We start from the raw sequence: 1,326 nt of genomic DNA, 5'->3' as shown, positions 1-1,326 counted from the left end.
TAAGATCTTGGATGAGGGGGGCCTTGTTTACCACGGACCTGGCGTTGCATAACATCAGCCGGTGATCCCGGGCCCGAGGATCTAAGATCCCTGGAGGCCGAGTGGAGTCCTGAGGACCGGAGCACCCACAAGCTTGTAAACAGCGTGTGCGTGCTCCCAAAACCCGATATGGTCCTCTGCTCCCGCCATATCTGCCCCTTTATGCCCCTTTATGTCCACTTACTGAGAAGTAAATCTTGAAGCAACCATTCCTATGTTTTACAGTATTATATACCTATATTTTCATTTAAAAATAAGGAAAAACTTACTGGCAATAAATACTGTACAAAAGTGATTTAAGAAGGTTGTGGAAGTTTGAAAAAAAAGGCTGGATAAGTATCTCCAGAAGATGATTTAATTTGTTTTCTTACCCACTACGGACCAAATCATCTTTGTGAATCCTTCTACCTCCATCATTCTGTGATGCTAATAAATATGTTCATGGTTGTCTTACTATGATCAGCATATGAAGCAAATATATAATGTATGTATCATTTCTAGTAATGCTACAGGCAATAGCAATGGAAACTGCAAAACAGGCTTAACAAATATCAAAAGAAATATTCAAAACTTGATTAAACATACAGCCCTTAACCTACTATGGGTGCAGTAATTCAGAAGTATTATTATACATGGCAACACCCAAAATGATGAGGTACAGTTGTACACCCAGCAGAACAACCAGAATAAAAAATACAGTACTTACACTTTCACTCTGAAAAGGATTTAGAAAGTTACCCCCCATTTCACCATCATCTCGAGGGGTCCCAGGCTGATTGCTCATACTCATATTACTTGGAGAATTCTATTTGGAAAACAAAGCAAGAAGATCAAAAGCATAAATCATATGAAACTGTTTTAAAGCATCCCATGAGAGATACTTTTCTTTCACCCACAAGTACAATTTCCTCATTTTTAAGGGTGAGAGAAACACATATTCAATAAGGATTTTCTTATATTTCATGTCCATATTATAACCTTGGCAAAAATCACAAAGTCATGATAGGGCTGATGATTTAGGGCCACAGCACAAAACTGTTCTGAAGCCAACCATGACATTGATACAGTGTTCCAATATCTCAGGGGTTCCATAAAGAAGAGGGAGTCAAGCTATTTTCCAAAGCGCCTGGAGGCAGGACAAGAAGCAACGGGTGGAAACTAATCAAGGAGAGAAGCAATCTAGAACTAAGGAGAAACTTCCTGACAGTGAGAACAATTAACCAGTGGAACAACCTGCCTCCAGAAGCGGTGAATGCTCCAACACTGGAAGTTTTTAAGAAGAGACTG

At 39.7% G+C, this 1,326-nt stretch overlaps 1 protein-coding gene across 1 annotated transcript in view; it reads right to left on the bottom strand.

The window, feature by feature from the left end:
- Positions 1 to 1,326, bottom strand: part of SSBP2 (single stranded DNA binding protein 2) — a 95,733-nt gene that overhangs the window by 9,563 nt on the left and 84,844 nt on the right. Inside the window, exon 17 of the mRNA XM_015814666.1 lies at positions 746 to 844. Coding sequence (XP_015670152.1) covers positions 746 to 844 — 99 coding nt within the window. The remainder of the gene's footprint in view (positions 1 to 745; positions 845 to 1,326) is intronic.

The sequence above is a fragment of the Protobothrops mucrosquamatus genome, unplaced genomic scaffold (assembly GCF_001527695.2).
Source record: "Protobothrops mucrosquamatus isolate PMUCROS unplaced genomic scaffold, P.Mucros_1.0 scaffold272, whole genome shotgun sequence".
NCBI classification, from domain to species: Eukaryota; Metazoa; Chordata; class Lepidosauria; order Squamata; family Viperidae; genus Protobothrops; species Protobothrops mucrosquamatus.
Note: the sequence above shows the minus strand (reverse complement) of the source record. Positions and strands in the feature narration are given on the sequence as shown.